This window comes from Clarias gariepinus, chromosome 17 (genome assembly GCF_024256425.1).
Source record: "Clarias gariepinus isolate MV-2021 ecotype Netherlands chromosome 17, CGAR_prim_01v2, whole genome shotgun sequence".
Lineage (NCBI taxonomy): Eukaryota > Metazoa > Chordata > Actinopteri > Siluriformes > Clariidae > Clarias > Clarias gariepinus.
Genome location: NC_071116.1, coordinates 10,713,107 through 10,730,000, shown reverse-complemented (window position 1 = coordinate 10,730,000; position 16,894 = coordinate 10,713,107). Strand labels below are relative to the sequence as shown.

The 16,894-nt window shown below is 37.6% G+C and overlaps 1 protein-coding gene across 1 annotated transcript in view; it reads left to right on the top strand.

The window, feature by feature from the left end:
* ints2 (integrator complex subunit 2) overlaps positions 1 to 16,894 on the top strand; it is a 154,950-nt gene that overhangs the window by 36,903 nt on the left and 101,153 nt on the right. Inside the window, exon 11 of the mRNA XM_053515907.1 lies at positions 15,805 to 15,919. Coding sequence (XP_053371882.1) covers positions 15,805 to 15,919 — 115 coding nt within the window. The remainder of the gene's footprint in view (positions 1 to 15,804; positions 15,920 to 16,894) is intronic.

The window sequence follows — 16,894 nt, the reverse complement described above, 5'->3', positions numbered from 1 at the left end:
CATTCTATTTGAAGCTTCTGAACATCTCGGATGGAGCAGGAGCAGCGATTTAGTTCTGAACTCGCTTCTGTGAAATTATCACTAAAGCAATATTGAATTTGAATAAATCAGATACCACAGCAGATAATAAACTATGCTATTTTATAACCGAAGCAAACACCACGATTATGCCTCGTTTCGTTCAGTGTTGCTGGGCAACGGACGACGCGCCTAATCGGCGGGAATGTGGTTCACTTGGCTGCGGTGTATTAAAAACCTGCGGGATGTTTCACTGCTTATTCTTACATAAGAATCATGTAGTAAAGGCGAGGGAAATATGGAAGTGATGTGTGGCTACTCAGTGAAAACTAAACCAAAGATTTCAGTGTAACATCTGCATAGTGACACTAAACAGCTGAACAACTTCACTTTTCCGTTTACCTTTGAGAAAAAAAAGCTGTATTATGTTTGTGTGTGTGTGCGCATACTTTTTGTACCGTTATAAAGATTCTAAATGTAAACACACACACGCACACACACCCCTCCCCTGAGCCCTCGGTAAACATCCAATCACCGTCTGTATGTGAATAAGTCAAGACGTAGCCTAACGTAGTGTCAGCGGCCACGGAGTGGAAAGACTTTGAAGAAATTGCAGGGTTTTTTAAGTTACAACAAGCACAGCGATGAGTCCACGTCCGCTAAATTCGACAGACTAAAGACAAATTACCGTTGTCTGACAGACCCCTACATAAAGCCTATAGTAAAAGACTAAGTAAATTAATATAGTCAAATTTACCTTGTGTTTTCTACTATAAGATTATCATAAACCAAATCTAAGCTAAGCGTTACATTTTTAAGTTCTTGTTCTGTTGGCAGGAATCCACTATAGTAAAAGCCTATAGTAAATTTGACTATTTATCTACTTAGAGCTGTTCATTTACTATAATATATATATAACATATGATCTGTTCTATAGCCCATCTGCTTTAATTTAGGTTTTTTTTATTCATAAGACAACCTTTTAGTTTTTTAAATATTCTAGTTACAGTGTGATAAGTCTTACTTAAGGTTAAACATTTTTCTGAATTAGAACATGCAGCTAAGATTAATGGTATGTCGTTGATGATTGACAAAATCTGAATTAAGGATATTTTTTGTTTTATTTTTTTATGTTTCACTGTTTATGACAGCTGAACTTCACTTTTCCGTTTACCTCTGAGAAAAAAAGCTGTATTTTGTTTGTTTATATTTAGAATTTTTATAACAGTACAAGAAGATGAGTTTGGTCTGTGCAGTTAGTGCCCTTGTAGAGAATAAATAAATAACACCTATAGTCCAGCCTATAAGTGTGATCACAACCCCCTTCCGAACGACCACCTCAGAAGTTCCCTTTAATGTATGCTGAGCTGTAGGGCGGAGCTATTGGGATCAATAGCATTTCTTATACATCGAGACCTATAAATAAGTCAACAGGTACAGTACGTCTACAACTCAATGTGTAGTTGGGGCGGCTACAGAGTTTGGGCGATTGCGCAGTGCATTATTTACAATGACTCAAAAAGTGCGATATAGCCCACAGCAAGTGCTGGACATTCTGTGGAATATTGATGAGATGGAATCGGATGGCGAGCAATGTGAGGTGTCAGATGGAGCAGTTGAGCAAGAGGGCGAAAGCGAATTAAATCTGAACGTTGAATCAGAATCAGTCTCTGAAATTGAGTGTGCAAGGGACTTAATTCAAGAGGCAAGAGATGGCACAGTATGGGTTGGACAAAAGGCTGAAAACCCACTGGGAGAACGCGAGAGTGCAATATAATTAAAGAAACCCCAGGGCCCACGCCTTATGCCAAGGGCAGTATTACAAACCCATTAAGCAGTCTACTGTGTTCAATTGACACAGAAATATGGGGAAAAATAAGAAACACACTGAAGCGGAAGCTGAACGAAACAATGCTGATAAGTTTAAGCTTACAGTTGATGAACTAAAAGCATTCGTTTCTCATTTATTTGAGAGGTATCACGGGCTGTAGAAGTATGAATCTGGATGATTACTAGTCTGCTGACTTGGAAGATCCTATTTTCAAAGAGACAATGTCTTGACAAAAATGTAGAGACTTTATGCGCTACCGCGCTTTGATGACAAGAACACAAGTAAACCCCTTGTAAACCGGCACAGTCTGAACGATATTCGACCAGGTTGTTGAAGGCTGGAAAACTCACGATTTACCAGGCGAAACAAAAGAAAAATGTATGCGTTTTGAACACAATGCATCAGGAAGTTTCAACTGATAATGGCGAAAAGAAACTGTCTGAAACAATTTCCTACTAGAACAGCACTAAAGTTGGTTGCACCTGCTGGCCTGTGGCTGTGTTTTACAACCTCCTAGACTTAGCGGCAATTAATGCACATATTCTATATAAACATTGTATAAATGTAACCATAAGCAGACTCCATTATTCTGGAGTTGGTAAAGGAGCTATGTGCGCACCAGAAAACGGCAAAGGCAGCATGGGCATTGGCATGCAAGCGACCTTTACCTGAAACTCCTTCTCCATCTGCGAAAAGGTGTCGCGTGTGTGCGCGCACTTGTACTGTTATAAAGATTCTAAATGTAAACAAATACAAAATACAGCTTTTTTTTTTCTCAGAGGTAAACGGAAAAGTGAAGTTGTTCAGCTGTTTAGTGCCACTGTGCAGATGTTATACAAATCTTTGGTTTAGTTCTCATTGAGTGGCCACACATCATTTCCACATTTCCCCCGTTGACTAGCAACACTGAACGAAACGAGGCATAATCGTGGTGTTTGCTTCGGTTATGACATAACAGTTTATTATCTGCTGTGGTAGATGTATGTGGTCTGATTTATTTAAATCCTATATTGTTTTAGCGATAATTTCATGGAAGCGAGTTCAGAACTTAATCACTGCTCCTGCTCCATCCAAGACGTTCAGAAGCCTCAAATAGAATGAACGAACTGAATAGAATAGAATGAATTCTCTAAAAAGGGTATAAAATTAGGTGGAGCTAAATCCCCTAAATCTCCTTATAAAATATTGCTAATTATTACCGCGGGAATGAATGGCGAATTGTCGATATTTCACAGAAGCATATATATATTATGGCAAACCGTTTAGGAAAATATTCATGAGAGAATCGAATAAAAACTCTATATATTGAATGGATTCTGAATATATTGAATGAAACTTTATATATATTGAATGGATTCTGAATATATTAAATGAACCTTTATACACTGTATATTGAATGGATTCTAAATATATATTAAATGGATTCTGAATATATTAAATGAAACTTATATATATATATATATATATATATATATATATATAATGTGTGTGTGTGTGTATATATATATATATATATATATATATATATATATTGAATGAAACTCTATATATATTGAATGGATTCTGAATATATTGAATGAAACTTTATATATATATATTAAATGGATTCTGAATATATTGAATGAAACTTATATATATATATATATATATATATATATATATAATGTGTGTGTGTGTGTGTGTGTGTGTGTATATATATATATATATATATATATATATATATATATATATATATATATATATATTGAATGAAACTCTATATATATTGAATGGATTCTGAATATATTGAATGAAACTTTATATATATATATTAAATGAATTCTGAATATATTAAATAAAACTTTCTATATATTGAATGGATTCTAAATATATTAAATGAAACTCTATATATGTTGAATGAATTCCGAATTTATTGAAATAAATTCTATATATATATATATATATATATATATATATATATATATATATTGAATGGATTCTAAATATATTGAATATATCGAAACACAGCGCCATCTTTAGAAAGAATGAGCGAGTCCGCAAGAAACTTGGTTGCTGCGATTCTGAAAAATGAAGAGATGGTCAACACGTGAGTGAGTGCGTGTACGGCCCAAAGTTAATTTCCTCCTCTTTTCCACGTCCGAGCACTAGTGTTGTATAAAGTGATGTTTGGTAGCGAGAGTGAAGACGGTTACACCCACTAATTCGTATTCAAACCAAAAACAAAGGCAATTAAGCCAAAGCAGTTAGGAGTCCAGTTGATATGGAAACAACAGAATTATGCATAAGGCGAGTTCGTAGCCAAGAACATTCACAGAGGATGAAATTAATGAGAGCAAGTCACAAAGAAACTGACCGTAATAGCCTACTTTACGACGAAACGCTGGGCTTAAGTACAACGCAAATTAACTGGGAAAACCAAAGCAGCTGTGACACATTAGGGAGGAAAAAGTAATAACATGTGGCGGGTTTAAACGCATTCGAATGTGGAAATGTGATATTGAGTGCGTCTTACGGCACCACTTTGGGCCGTACATGCACTCACCCCACAACCACCAAGTTGCCACTGTTGGGCCCTTGAGCAAGGCCCTTAATCCTCATCTGCTCAGATGTGTAATGAGATAAAAATGTAAGTCGCTCTGGATAAGAGCGTCTGCCAAATGCCTAAATGTAAATGTCATTAATGCAATTATTGATCAACCAATCACATGGCAGTTGCTTCAATGCATTTAGGGGTGTGGTCCTGGTCAAGACAATCTCCTGAACTCCAAACTGAATGTCAGAATGGGAAAGAAAGGTGATTTAAGCAATTTTAAGCGTGGCATGGTTGTTGGTGCCAGACGGGCCAGTCTGAGTATTTCACAATCTGCTCAGTAACTGGGATTTTCACGCACAACCATTTCTAGGGTTTACATAGAATTGTGTGAAACGGGAAAAACATCCAGTATGTGGCAGTCTTGTGGGCGAAAATGCCTCGTTGATGCTAGAGGTCAGAGAAAAATGGGCCGACTCAAGCTAATAGAAGAGCAACTTTGACTGAAATAACCACTAGTTACAAGCGAGGTATGCAGCAAAGCATTTGTGAACTCGGAACACACACAACCTTGAGGCGGATGGGCTACAACAGCAGAAGACCCCACTGGGTACCACTCATCTCCACTACAAATAGGAAAAAGAGGCTGCAATTTGCATGAGCTCACCAAAATTGGATAGTTGAAGACTGGAAAAATGTTGCCTGGTCTGATGAGTCTCGATTTCTGTTGATACATCCAAATGGTAGAGTCAGAATTTGGCGTAAACAGAATGAGAATATGGATCCATCATGCCTTGTTTCCACTGTGCAGGCTGGTGGTGGTGGTGGTGGTGGTGGTGGTGTAATGGTGTGGGGGATGTTTTCTTGGCACACTTTAGGCCCCTTAGTGTCAATTGGGCATCGTTTAAATGCTACGGCGTACCTGAGCATTGTTTCTGACCATGTCCATCTCTTTATGACCACCATGTACCCATCCTCTGATGGCTACTTCCAGCAGGATAATGCACCATGTCACAAAGCTCGAATCATTTTAAATTGGTTTCTTGAACATGACAATAAGTTTACTGTACTAAAATGGCCCCTACAGTTACCAGATCTCAACCCAATAGAGCATCTTTGGGATGTGGTGGAAGCTTCGTGCCCTGGATGTGCATCCCACAAATCTCCATCAACTGCAAGATGCTATCCTGTCAATATGGGGCAACATTTCTAAAAAAATCCTTTCAGCACCTTGTTGAATAAATGCCACTTAGAATTAAGGCAGTTCTAAAGGCAAAAGGGGGTCAAACAGCGTATTAGTATGGTGTTCCTAATAATCCTTTAGGTGCGTACATAGAGTTTCATTTAATATATTTAGATATTTCATTCAATATATAGTTTTCTTTCGATTTTTCTTTTAGTGTTAAGAGTTGTTTAGGTGAGAATACATGTGTGTACAGCTCTAGATCTCCATCAGTTATCAAAGATAGTGTCTATTTAAAAAAAAATGTGCCAACGATTTCAGAGATTTGATCTCCGGGCATTGCACATGCCTCATGTACCCCTGCTATTTTTATTGTAATATTAAATAATATTGAATAATAATTATTGCCTCTCTTTAAATTACTGCAAAAATTTCATCTTCTGAATTCTAGATTCTAAAATTGACATTATTACTGTTTTACTGGAATAGAAGAAATGAAGATTTTCCTTATCATAACATAAATTATATTGGTTGTAATCATTATTATATATACACAATCATTTTCTTTGGTATTTTTACAAAATATTGAAAGTAAATATTTTATAAAAAATTAAAATAAAAAAACACAAAAAAAAAAATCCATTTGTATTTTCCATCTCTAAAATAGCATAAAAATCACAGGTTGTGTATAGTGATTAAATACACTACAAGGCATGGTATGATAAGGAAACTTTCTATCTCTTCCATTCCGTCGTCTCCGAAGCAGTGAACACGCCTACAATTCACTTTTTATACGAATTACATAATCTAATAATTTGTTTTTCATTAGTTTACATAAAAGCTGGCATTTCGCTTTCTATAAGTATATATTTTTTACATGTGTGAGACGAGTATACACGAGTTTCGGTTAATTTTCTGACACACTCAAGTTCACCGAAAACAATACAGAACAGCGCACCCTGTTTACTTTCTTTATTTAACAAAATCATAAAGTTTTTTCGTCATTGTGAGCGCTCCTATATAAAAGTATAGTCTTATAAAGGCTACATTAGTTTCATTTATTTCAGTTAATAAATCTACTACAAATTTAAAGAACACAAAATATAAGACACAAGACCTTACAGTTGTAGCTTTTCTGATTACACATAAAATCTAAAGGCTTAGTGTGTTAACGTTTACTTAACGATCCTAAAAATATTTAATTTTAATTATAAATTTGTACTGTAATGTTACTACTGTGATTATGAATTTATTTAATTACAATGTTTTACTTGATTTTATCTGCAACTACGTGCAGCTCTAGACGAGCTGCGGCTCATTAAGTCTGAAGAAAACGACCTGATGCCTGAGGCGTCAGTCTATAGTTATATATGTTGCCATACGCCGCGACGGTATAAGTAACATACTGCTTGTCCACCTACTGTACTTCTCTCTCAGATCACAGCATGCAGACCAAACATCAACAGCACTACTAATCAGTGATCGATAGCTCATGATGCATATATTTAAACACTTTATTCATACAGATTTACCTGTTTTACATAAATATTTACAGGCTTGTCACTTATTGATTTACCCTGACAAAGAGCTGTATAAGTACAGCGGCAACTGGAACATCTAAAAATAGATGCAGGATTATTTTTCATAAATCTAAATTAATCTAAATAAAAATGCTTTGCTTAACATGGGCTATTGTTTACTTTACTATTTGTTAATTTATTTTAAATTAGATTTAGGCTCCAGGATGTTGAAGCTGCATATCTTTAATTTCCTACCTAGTCTAATCAGAGCTCAACTGCCTGCATAAAGTTTTCTAGAGCGCACCGGCAGAAGTAGACTAATGATTATGAACGCGTCGGGGGGAATAACAGCAATGAGACTATTTTAATAATTCATCAGTGATTTAGTAATTTCTTTGGTTTCGACTGTAGTGATGAGTGTATTGATGTCATCTTGTCTTTTCCGCAGCAGTGGATGCGCCAATAATTAAAATTTCATACGAATTACATAACCTAAAATTTGTTTTACATTAGTTTATATAAAAGCAGACATTTCGCTTTCTATAAGTATATATTTTTCACGTCTGTGAGGCAAGTATACATTTAGTTTCGGTTAATTTTCTGATGCGCTCAAGTTCACAGAAACCAATAAAGAAAAGCGCACCCTGTTTGCTTTCATTATTTAGCAAAATCCTATCGTTTTGTTGTCTATGTAGCTCTAAAGGCTCACTATGTTAACATTTACTTCGCCTAAATTCGATGCAAATAAGAAATTCATTTTAGTACTGTGATTTGTAAATTAGTTTAATTTTGCCTGTTTTGGCGGCTGTGGTACAGCGTAACGAGGGTGCTAATGGGTTGTAAAAATGTAATCCATTAAAATTATTTCATTATTTAGTAGAGAAAATTATGATCATAACAGACTACTGCATTTAATTCTTAGAATAAAACAAAAAAACATCAACATCTGCTGATGCAGTAGCACGTCCTGACAAAGTAGGAATTTATGGTCATCTAGTTTCATTTATTTCAGTTAATAAATCTGCTACAAATTTAAAGAACACAAAGTATAAGATGACACATGTAGCTTCTTTAATTACACATAATAAAATCTAAAGGCTCACTGTGTTAAGGTTTACTTTGCTTAAATTCTATTTAATTGAATTTTAATTCTAAACTCGTACTGTGATTTATAAATGTATTTAATTACAATGCTTCACTTGACTTTATCCGCTACTATATGCAGCCTGTAAGGAGGGCTCATTAATCCTTGAGAAAATGAACTAAGGCCTAAGGTGTCAGTCTATAGTTATATAGTGCCACTCAGCTATAAAAGCCGGCAAACGCACAAACCTAAATGCTTTAGAACAGTTCGGATTTTCCAGTAGACTGTGACAGTTTGAGGTCAGTTAAGGGTATGAATAATTTTGGACATGCCACAATTGGTTTAAATGTAAATAAAAGATTAATTTATCTTAAAATTAATTAAAGGGTGATTCCATCTCAAATCAACCAGTGGGTTCCACCACATGATCACAGATTTTGCTGATTTTTTTCACCAATTGTCGGTATTGGCATGAAAATAAAACCCGCCATTTTTTTTGTCCCAACTCCCGCTCATTAAAAAATGTCAGCCATCTTAATTTCTGGCCTCGATGCGCTTCGAGACGTGCCCTTTTTGAAATCTTTTTTTCCTAGATAACTCCCTTGCTATATGTCATATGGAGATGAAACTGAGTATATGTAGATTTAGAATGTAGATTCAGATTCTGCAATCAGAATTTGGCTATCCCTTGTGGTTATGGAGATATTTCTGAAAAATCTTTTCGACCCCCCAGAACCCAAGGTCTGCATGTATACATGTCACTCAATTCATGTTACTTCACATCACCTCATTTTGAAAAAAAAAAAAAAGTTATGCCTTGTTTTATAGAAATCATCAAAAATGAATTGTCCTGGTTTTGCAACATTTTATGATTTGACACGCAGAAATGTACTGCAATATCTCTAGAATACTTAATGCATGCTCATAAAATCTGCTCCTTTCAAAGTGAAAGTTACCTTAAATTCTTCTGTAATGCATATCTAGTCAAAGACTGTTTCTCTTTCCTAGAAGTTCTTTTAAATAAACAGCTTGGGCCTTGGCTGTATAGTGATGAGCTGTGCAGGAGTCACATTTTTGTGACACATTTAAGTCTCATAATGAAATCAGACACAGACAAAGACATGTCAGAACTTTTGCCATGGCTTTCATGATTCCACAGCTTGAACTGAACAGTGTTATCTGGGTCCAAATCAGCATTTTCAAATATACCATCAAGATTAGGGCTGGGCCATATTATACCTTTCACGGTAATACCGGTACAATGTTAGGCAATGATAAGAAAATGAAATATCGCGATTAAATATGGGTAAAACGCACATGCGCAGTGCCTTTGTTTTCATATGTTTATGGCGGAAAAAGCATGGCGGCGGCGGAGAATAAGAAGGGCGAAAGCGGATCGTTGAATGAAACAGATGAACCAGAATTGGTTTGTAAAAATGGTGCAACTTCAGTAGTGTGAAACTGGTTTGGTTTTCGCCCATCAGATACCCAACAAAGCAAAATTTTTTGTAGAACATAACAAGCAAGCGGGTCGTCGTGGCATTTACAGAATGTCTGGGTTGAAAAAGAGGGATCTCATTCATTTCAAGGCATCTGTAGCTTGAAGAAATAGCGTTTATTTTTTATTTATTTTTTTAAATAAAAAATTTAATAAAAATAATTGAGGACATTTCTTGGACTACAAAGAGGTGTACCTTTTGGGGGTCTCAGATCTGATTATTTTGGTACCAGTTTGGGGTCACCATGTCATATGACCTAGAAGCTATTGAAGAAATACCTTTTTTTTAAATAAAAAATAAAATAAAAATGAATGAAGACATATTTTTGGATAAAATCAGGTGTACCTTGTGTGGGGCACTAATGAGATTATTTTGGTACTAGTTTGGGGTCACCATGTGACATGACCAAAAAGCTATTGAAGAAAAAGTGATTTATTTAATAAAAATATATAATATTTGCAAATTAATTCACAATACTCAATTAATAGTAGTCAGCCCATTTTAGCCCATTTCTACTGGAAATGCCTTTTGGTTAAATTGTCAGCAAGGAATTTGCATTTGCACTGTTAAAATTTTATATAGCTTTAATGCACATACATACAACTGCTTGTTAAATGAAAATAGATTGATGGGTTTTTTTTGCACTAATAAAGTTTTGGAATTGTAAAGTATTTTGTCTCGTGTCAATCATATCGTCAATTATATCGTAATAAATATTTTTGGCCATATTGCCTTTCCCTAATTAAGATGATCAGATAGTTTTAATTGGAGGGGCACTGCTCACACCTGTGCAACATATAGTCACGAGAATAGAATCCTAAGAACAGACAAGTCTTTGTAATCAGATTGTGAAGACAACAAACTACATTGGAAAGATTCAGTAACTGAATTAACATAAATGAAACGCACTCGCCTGCTTTTGTTTTTCTGGTCTTAATTAGTACCAAAAAAAATATGACGCAATCAAGTTCCTTGAGTGCGAGGTCACTCATGGAGTTGGTTGGAGATAATTCAACTTTCTGATCAGTATGAACCTGAATGGTTCATTTACAGGATACTGTTTGACAGTGATACATGTATCTTACATGTACCACCATAAAATGACACATTTACTGGTAGATAAGGCCTATTGTGTAGATCCATGTGCATTCTCTTTATATAAAATGTGTATCAAATCGTAAAACATTTGCAAAACCTGGGCAATTCATTTTTGATGATTTCTATAAAACAGGGCATAACACACCTCTGGTTTTTATTTATTTTAAAGATGAGGTGATGTGAAGTAACCCCTATTTTTTTGAGTAACATATATACATGCAGACCTTGGGTTCTGGGGGGTCGAAAAGGGGTACCCCCAGAAAATAAAAAAAACCCAAAAAAGTTTTTTCAGAAATATCTCCATAACCACAGGAGATAGCCAAATTCCGATTACGGAATCTGGATATACATGAAAAATTACATAAACATATTCAGTTTTATCTCCATATGACACATAGCAAGTGAGTTATCTAGGAAAAAAAGATTTCAAAAAGGGGCATGGCACGTCTCGAAGCGCGTCGAGGCCAAAAATCAAGATGGCTGCCATTTTTTAACGAGTGGGAGTTGGTACAAAAAAATTGGGGGGTTTTATTTTCATGCCAATACCAAGATTTGGTGAAAAAAAATCATCAAAATCTGAGAAGTAATGGTGGAAAATTTCTCTTCCACTGGTTGATTTGAGATGGAGTCACCCAGTAATTTATATTTTAATAAATAATTTTTTTTTTCTCAAAGATGCCTCTTGTGCATCGTCTTATCTTCTGGGATATGCCTGTGTCATGTCTAACTTTGCTGGTTAAGTAAAAGTAAGAATTTGCCAGGGGAATGAGTAATTTCAGGCTTGACTATGTGTCTGTGTGTAAATACACCACTCACAATAAGTTAGGGATATTGTGAGAGACTTAGTGGATGTCATACATATGGTGTTTGTTTCACTTTAGACATTTTGGGATGGGGAGTCAATTGTATTGGGGTGATGGACGCAGCTTATTTTGTGTTTTCCATGTAATGGTTCTACTGTGTACAGGTGTGCTCTATATTGGGGCCATTCCCAAAAGACAACCTTTTTCAATGTGGCATCAATTTCAACATTCTATGGGTATAAAACATAGTGGGCACAAGACCATGTGACCTGGAAAATGCAGGTCTACCGTCCTGTTCAGTGATGAGTGTCGGGTCACCTTGCACAGAAGTGATTGCCGTCAGCGTTGCTGGAGAGGACGAGGTGAGTGATACGCTTAGGTGAACATGGTCCCCAGGGTTTGCTTTGGTGGAGGAAGTGCAACAGGCTGGGCTTGGATGATAATGCTCCACCACATCGTGGTCACAGCTTGACTTTAGGAAGTTGGAGTGCCTCATATGGTATGGCCATCAATGTCCCCTGACCTGAACCCCATAGAGCACGTCTGGGACCAGTTGAAGCAGAGACTGGATTATCGTACCACACCCCCACATGACCTGGCAGTACTGCGTGTAGCACTTGTGGAAGAGTGGGATGCATTGCCTCAGAACAACATCATGAGGCAAGTGAGGAGCATGAGACGTCGCTGTCAAGCCACACATCACTCACTGACATGGACACTCGGGGAGGGAATTATCTTAAAATGCTTATCGACTACAGCTCAGCATTTAATACCAATATTTCCTTCCACACTCACCACCAAGCTGGAGCACCTGGGACTCAGCTCAGCTATGTGACAGTGGATCTCCAACTTCCTAACTGGCAGACCACAGGCAGTAAGGATGGGTGGACATGTCTCAGCCTCCCTTACTCTCACCACTGGAGCCCCCTAGGGTTGTGTTCTGAGCCCCCTGCTGTACTCTTTGTACACCTACAACTGCATGGCCACTACCAACTTCACCGCGGTCATCAAGTTTGCTGACGACACCTTCTTGGTCGGCCTGATCACGAACAACGACTAGACGGCCTACCTGAAGGAGATTGGAAATCTGGAGAACTTTTGCCCTAGGAATAATATCTTCCCGAACGTCAGCAAGACAAAGGAGCTGATAGTGGACTTCAGTACAAAGCAGGAGAAGAACTACCAGACCCCCGTCATCAACAGGAGCCCAGTGGAGAGAGTGGGCAGCTTCAGATACCTCGGTGTTCACATCACGCGGGACTTGTCATGGTCCTGTCACATCAACACCGTGGTAAAAAAGGCCTGGCAGCGTCTCTACCACCTCAGAAGCTTGAGAGACTTCTTAGACTGCCCTCCAAGGTGCTCAGGAATTTCTACTTCTGCACCATAGAGAGCATCCTGACGGGAAACATCACGACCTGGTTTGGGAACAGCACCATGCAGGACAGACTAGCTCTACAGAGGGTGGTGCGGTCAGCTGAGCGCATCATCCGCACTGAGCTCCTTGACCTGCACTCAATCTACAGCAAGTGGTGCTGGACCAAGGCCAGGAAGATCGTGAAGGACCTCAGTAGGGGTGGGCGATATAACCAAAATCTTCTATCACGGTAGAAGCGATTTTCTACACCGATAATGATATCACAATATAGCAATCTGTATCTGAAAATGCATAAATAAAAATTAAAACACAAAGAAACTGTTTTACATAATGTAATTTTATTTAAACTGTGAATTGCTGAGGTTCGCTTTTTTTTTTTTTTTTACTTTTACCATATTCGCTTGGATGTCAGATGATAGAAAAGGTTTGACGTGTTTCCACCACTTGTTAAAACAGTGCACTTGCATACCTTGCAAATCACGTTCGTCTCATTCGTATCACTTTTCTTATACCCAAACCAATTCCACAACACAGACGATGCACCTTTTTTCTTTACAATCTCCTCGTTGTTGGTTTTGTCACATGTAAGCAAACTCACTGCTGCACTGTCGTCTTCCATTGTCGAAGTGTATGTGAAGCCAAACACATTAAAAGTGGGACGAAACCGTGCCACCTGATTGAACCAAATATCTGCGTGGCCCAGTGGACAGCGCAGCGTGACTATCTGAATAGCACAGCGTGACTATCTTAATAGCGCAGAGATGATCTGGTTTATTTGCGCGGCCCCTGTGGATCGCGCAGCGCGGACCAACTTGAGCAGCGCTGCTTGAATCACAAACCTGCGCGACCTACTGTTTTTTATATGTCAGGACTTATTAATATTATTTACGCCATGCCATGCCTGGTTTGTACGTGCGCATCTCAACACAGAGAGACTAAGGAGGAGCTTCTTCCTGCAGGCGATAAGGTCTCTCAACCACAAAACCATGCAGAACTAATACAATCTTTCTAACATCCATGGACATTATGGACAAATTCATGCACACCTGCAAGATTCCTGAAGCTTTAAAAACTCCCAGCCTGGTTCATTACTCAAAACTGCAATCATGGGTAAGACTGCCGACCTGACTGCTGTCCAGAAGGCCATCATTGACACCCTCAAGCAAGAGGGTAAGACACAAAAAGAAATTTCTGAACGAATAGGCTGTTCCCAGAGTGCTGTATCAAGGCACCCCCAGTGGGAAGTCTGTGGGAAGGAAAAAGTGTGGCAGAAAACGCTGCACAACCAGAAGAGGTGACCGCACGCTGAGGAAGATTGTGGAGAAGGACCGATTCCAGACCTTGGGGGACCTGCGGAAGCAGTGGACTGAGTCTGGAGTAGAAACATCCAGAGCCACCGTGTACAGGCGTGTGCAGGAAATGGGCTACAGGTGTCGCATTCCCCAGGTCAAGCCACTTTTGAACCAGAAACAGCGGCAGAAGCGCCTGACCTGGGCTACAGAGAAGCAGCACTGGACTGATGCTCAGTGGTCCAAAGTACTTTTTTCGGATAAAAGCAAATTTTGCATGTCATTCGAAAATCAAGGTGCCAGAGTCTGGAGGAAGACTGGGGAGAGGGAAATGCCAAAATGCCTGAAGTCCAGTGTCAAGTACCCACAGTCAGTGATTTCTGGGGTGCCATGTCAGCTGCTGGTGTTGGTCCACTGTGTTTTATCAAGGGCCGGGTCAATGCAGCTAGCTATCAATGAGATTTTGGAGCACTTCATGATTTATGAAGATGAAGATTTCATTTTTCAGCACGACCTGGCACCTGCTCACAGTGCCAAAACCACTGGTAAATGGTTTACTGACCATGGTATTACTGTGCTCAATTGGCCTGCCAACTCTCCTGACCTGAACCCCATAGAGAATCTGTGGGATATTGTGAAGAGAAAGTTGAGAGACGCAAGACCCAACACTCTGGATGAGCTTAAGGCCGCTATCGAAGCATCCTGGGCCTCCATAACACCTCAGCAGTGCCACAGGCTGATTGCCTCCATGCCACGCCGCATTGAAGCAGTCATTTCTGCAAAAGGATTCCCGACCAAGTATTGAGTGCATAACTGAGCATAATTATTTGAAGGTTGACTTTTTTGTATTAAAAATACTTTTCTTTTATTGGACAGATGAAATATGCTAATTTTTTGAGATAGGAATTTTAAGTTTTTGTGAGCTGTATGCCAAAATCATCAATATTAAATAAATTGAAATGCTTGAACTACTTCAGTTGTGTGTAATGAATCTAACATATATAAAAGTCTAATGTTTATCAGTACATTACAGAAAATAATGAACTTTATCACAATATGCTAATTTTTTTAGAAGGACCTGTGTGTGTGTGTGTGTGTGTATGTGTATATATATATATATATAAAATGTAGATTATATATACACACAGTATATTATATGTATATATTATATTATATAGTATAATTATAATAATTATATATGCCAACATTGCAACATTCAATGAAACTAAACAGGTAAACTTACAGGGACGTGTTTTATCAGGTTAGAAGTCCTTATATGCTAAATTGTCTATATGCTGAAGTGTGGAGATTTTTATATGCTAAAGTGAGCTACTCATAGAGGTAAATTTTTTTCAAAAAGTTACTTAAGTAAATGTAACAGGGTAAATGTAAAGTGTTACTACCTACCTTTGACCATAAATACATGCCTTATATACCTTTTGCGCTCCGAGGTTGAAAGTATAATTAATATTGTTTTTAAATTTATGTTTTTTAAATTCTGTGATTTTGTTTTGATATATTAGCAATACACAAAGCCTTTTCAGTCTTTCACTCTTCCTCTTTTTATACAGTGCTGCTGGTGTTTCTGCTTCTTTTGGAGAGATGCTATTGCTTGTTGCTATGTATTTCCATACCAACCAGCTCAGTTCCATTATTGAGCTAGTCTGCTCCACTCTAGGAATGAAGGTAAGCATTTAGAATCATTTTTATTGGATAAACCTGACAAACATGAAAAATCTGTTCAAAATAGCATATTTGCAACTTTGCTTTTATTATTTTCTCTAATCCACTAGATCTCATTGAGAACATAGTCATGTTCAAAAGTTTGTTACCCCTCATTTAATTGTATGTGTTTTCATAAAACATAATAAAAATAATCTGATCATAGTAGGTCTCTGTATTAGGCAAGTACAACCTTAGATGAACAAAATGGGATCCCCCCACCATTATTTAATTTCTTGTAGAGCTATCTTTGGCAGCAATAACTGTTAAATAATCATTTCATGTATGACTTTATCACCCTCTCTTACAAGAATTTTGCCCCATTATTCTTGACACCATTGCCTCAGTTCATTGGGGATTTTGAGAATTTGCCTAACACTAGAAGCGCCGCGCCAGTGTCATCTACTTTTAACGTGGTTCACTCCTTCTCCCATAGTTTCATTTTGCGGTCCTTTTCAGAGGAGGAGGTTCTGGATGAATTGCTCAGGCTAGATTTTAATAAATCTTCTGGATCTGATGAGGTGGATCCTGTCTTTTTTAAAATTGCTGCCTCTATTATTGCTGTTCCTATTACAGATATATTCAATTTATCTTTACACACGGCAAATCCCTCGTGCTTGAAAGTCAGCGTTAGTGTTCCCTCTTTTTAAGGGTGGTGATTGGTCAGATCCCAATTGTTACAGGGCTATTTCTGTTTTGCCATGTATCTGTAAGGTTTTGGAAAGGTTTTGTAAATGGTCAACTCCCTGAATATTTGGATCACCTGCTCAATCAAGATTTAGTACTGGGTTTGGGTGTTTAAAAGCAACTCTTAAAGTCTTAAATGATATCTATTCTGCATTGGACTCTAAATTGTACTGTGCTGCTATTTTCATTGACTTGGCCAAGGCCTTTGACTGTCAATCACAAACGTCTTATTGATAGGCTTTATGACACTGG